Source organism: Cibotium barometz, chromosome 20, assembly GCF_041138505.1.
Source record: "Cibotium barometz isolate CiBa-2024 chromosome 20, ASM4113850v1, whole genome shotgun sequence".
In the NCBI taxonomy this organism is placed as follows: Eukaryota; Viridiplantae; Streptophyta; class Polypodiopsida; order Cyatheales; family Cibotiaceae; genus Cibotium; species Cibotium barometz.
Window position 1 is genome coordinate 5,959,490 of NC_141065.1, and position 1,262 is coordinate 5,960,751.

The following is a 1,262-nucleotide window of genomic DNA, read 5'->3' on the forward strand; positions in this document are numbered from 1 at the left end:
GTATGCATGCATGTGAATTTTTTTATATGAGCATTTTTGTGTATATGTGTGTGAGAGTTCTCCTCCTTTTGCCAAGTGGTGCTCTCCTTTGTTTGCCACATGGCAGGTTACAAATAACTGATATATAGATACTTTTGAACAAATAACTAAGGTATTTGCTCATTTAGCCTAGTGTAAACCGATTTAATCTTAAGCCTTTACTGATTTTTCCTCTCTTTGGCACAGCCATCGAACCTGGAGATCACCATCGCTGGAGCCAGGGATTTGAAGAACGTGAACTGGAAGCATGGCGATCTGTGCGCCTATGCTGTGGCCTGCGTGGACAATCAGGCCAAGGTGACCACCAGGGTGGACGCAGGCGGTGACACCGAGCCAAGTTGGGGCCAGAAGTTCACCCTCTACGATGTGAACCAGGACATCGAGGAAGCTCGCCTCACCATCGAGATCTACCATGACAAGGCTTCCCACCCGGGCAAGGCCATCGTGGGCAGGGCAACCCTCCCGCTCTTGGAGGTCGTAGATGCAGGAAGGGAGACGCTGGACTACAGTCTGAAACTGAAACGCCCGCCCGGGCGCCCTCACGGTAAGGTGGACATCTCCCTGAGGCTCATGGCCCCCCCACAACCTTCGTCTGGAGCACCTCCCCCACATAGACCTCCTTCGCGGCCTTCTCACTATAAGCAGCCAACTTACAGTGGCTCTGTAAGTCGGGCTTCTGACTACGAACAGCCTGTAGACTCTGGTAGGGGGGGATGATGATGACTCGAGTTGGCTCTGGATATGATTATTAGTCTAGTATGGTATGTGGATGATTACCAGAGCTTTACTTTTAGGCATTTGAGTAACGAACCCCAACCCCATCAGTACTGTTCACCTCTCGGAAACAAAAAAAGATTTCACTTTTGTAGATACAATTCATAATCTTTATAATTTAATTCCTAGGCCCATCTTCACCAGCATATTACCCCAAAAAAAAAAACTAGTGGTAGTTGGAGGCAATTCTTGGCTAACAAATAACAAGCACTAATCTTTGAAGAATCATCATATATTAGAGGGGAAATTTTTGATCTATCAATCTACCTTTACCTGTCCCCTTCACGCAACGAATTCAGGGGTGCTAGCAGTGGAAGTAGCACTTCTTGCGCAGGGCAAGGTCCCTCACTCGGGGCCTTGCCCACGGATATCCGGACAAGAGACTAATCTATCGGTTCTTCCAAAACCGAACCCGAAAAAACTCCTCACACCCGGAAATTCTTCCGGGA

General features: G+C 48.2%; 1 protein-coding gene across 1 annotated transcript; it reads left to right on the forward strand.

Moving 5' to 3' along the window:
- Window positions 1-213: 213 nt before the first annotated feature.
- On the forward strand, window positions 214-769 carry LOC147627480 (uncharacterized; the record flags this gene model as incomplete). The annotated part of the gene is made up of 1 exon (XM_086815060.1): window positions 214-769. A coding segment is annotated over one exon (543 nt), but the record flags the coding sequence as incomplete, so codon positions are not given.
- Window positions 770-1,262: the final 493 nt, after the last annotated feature.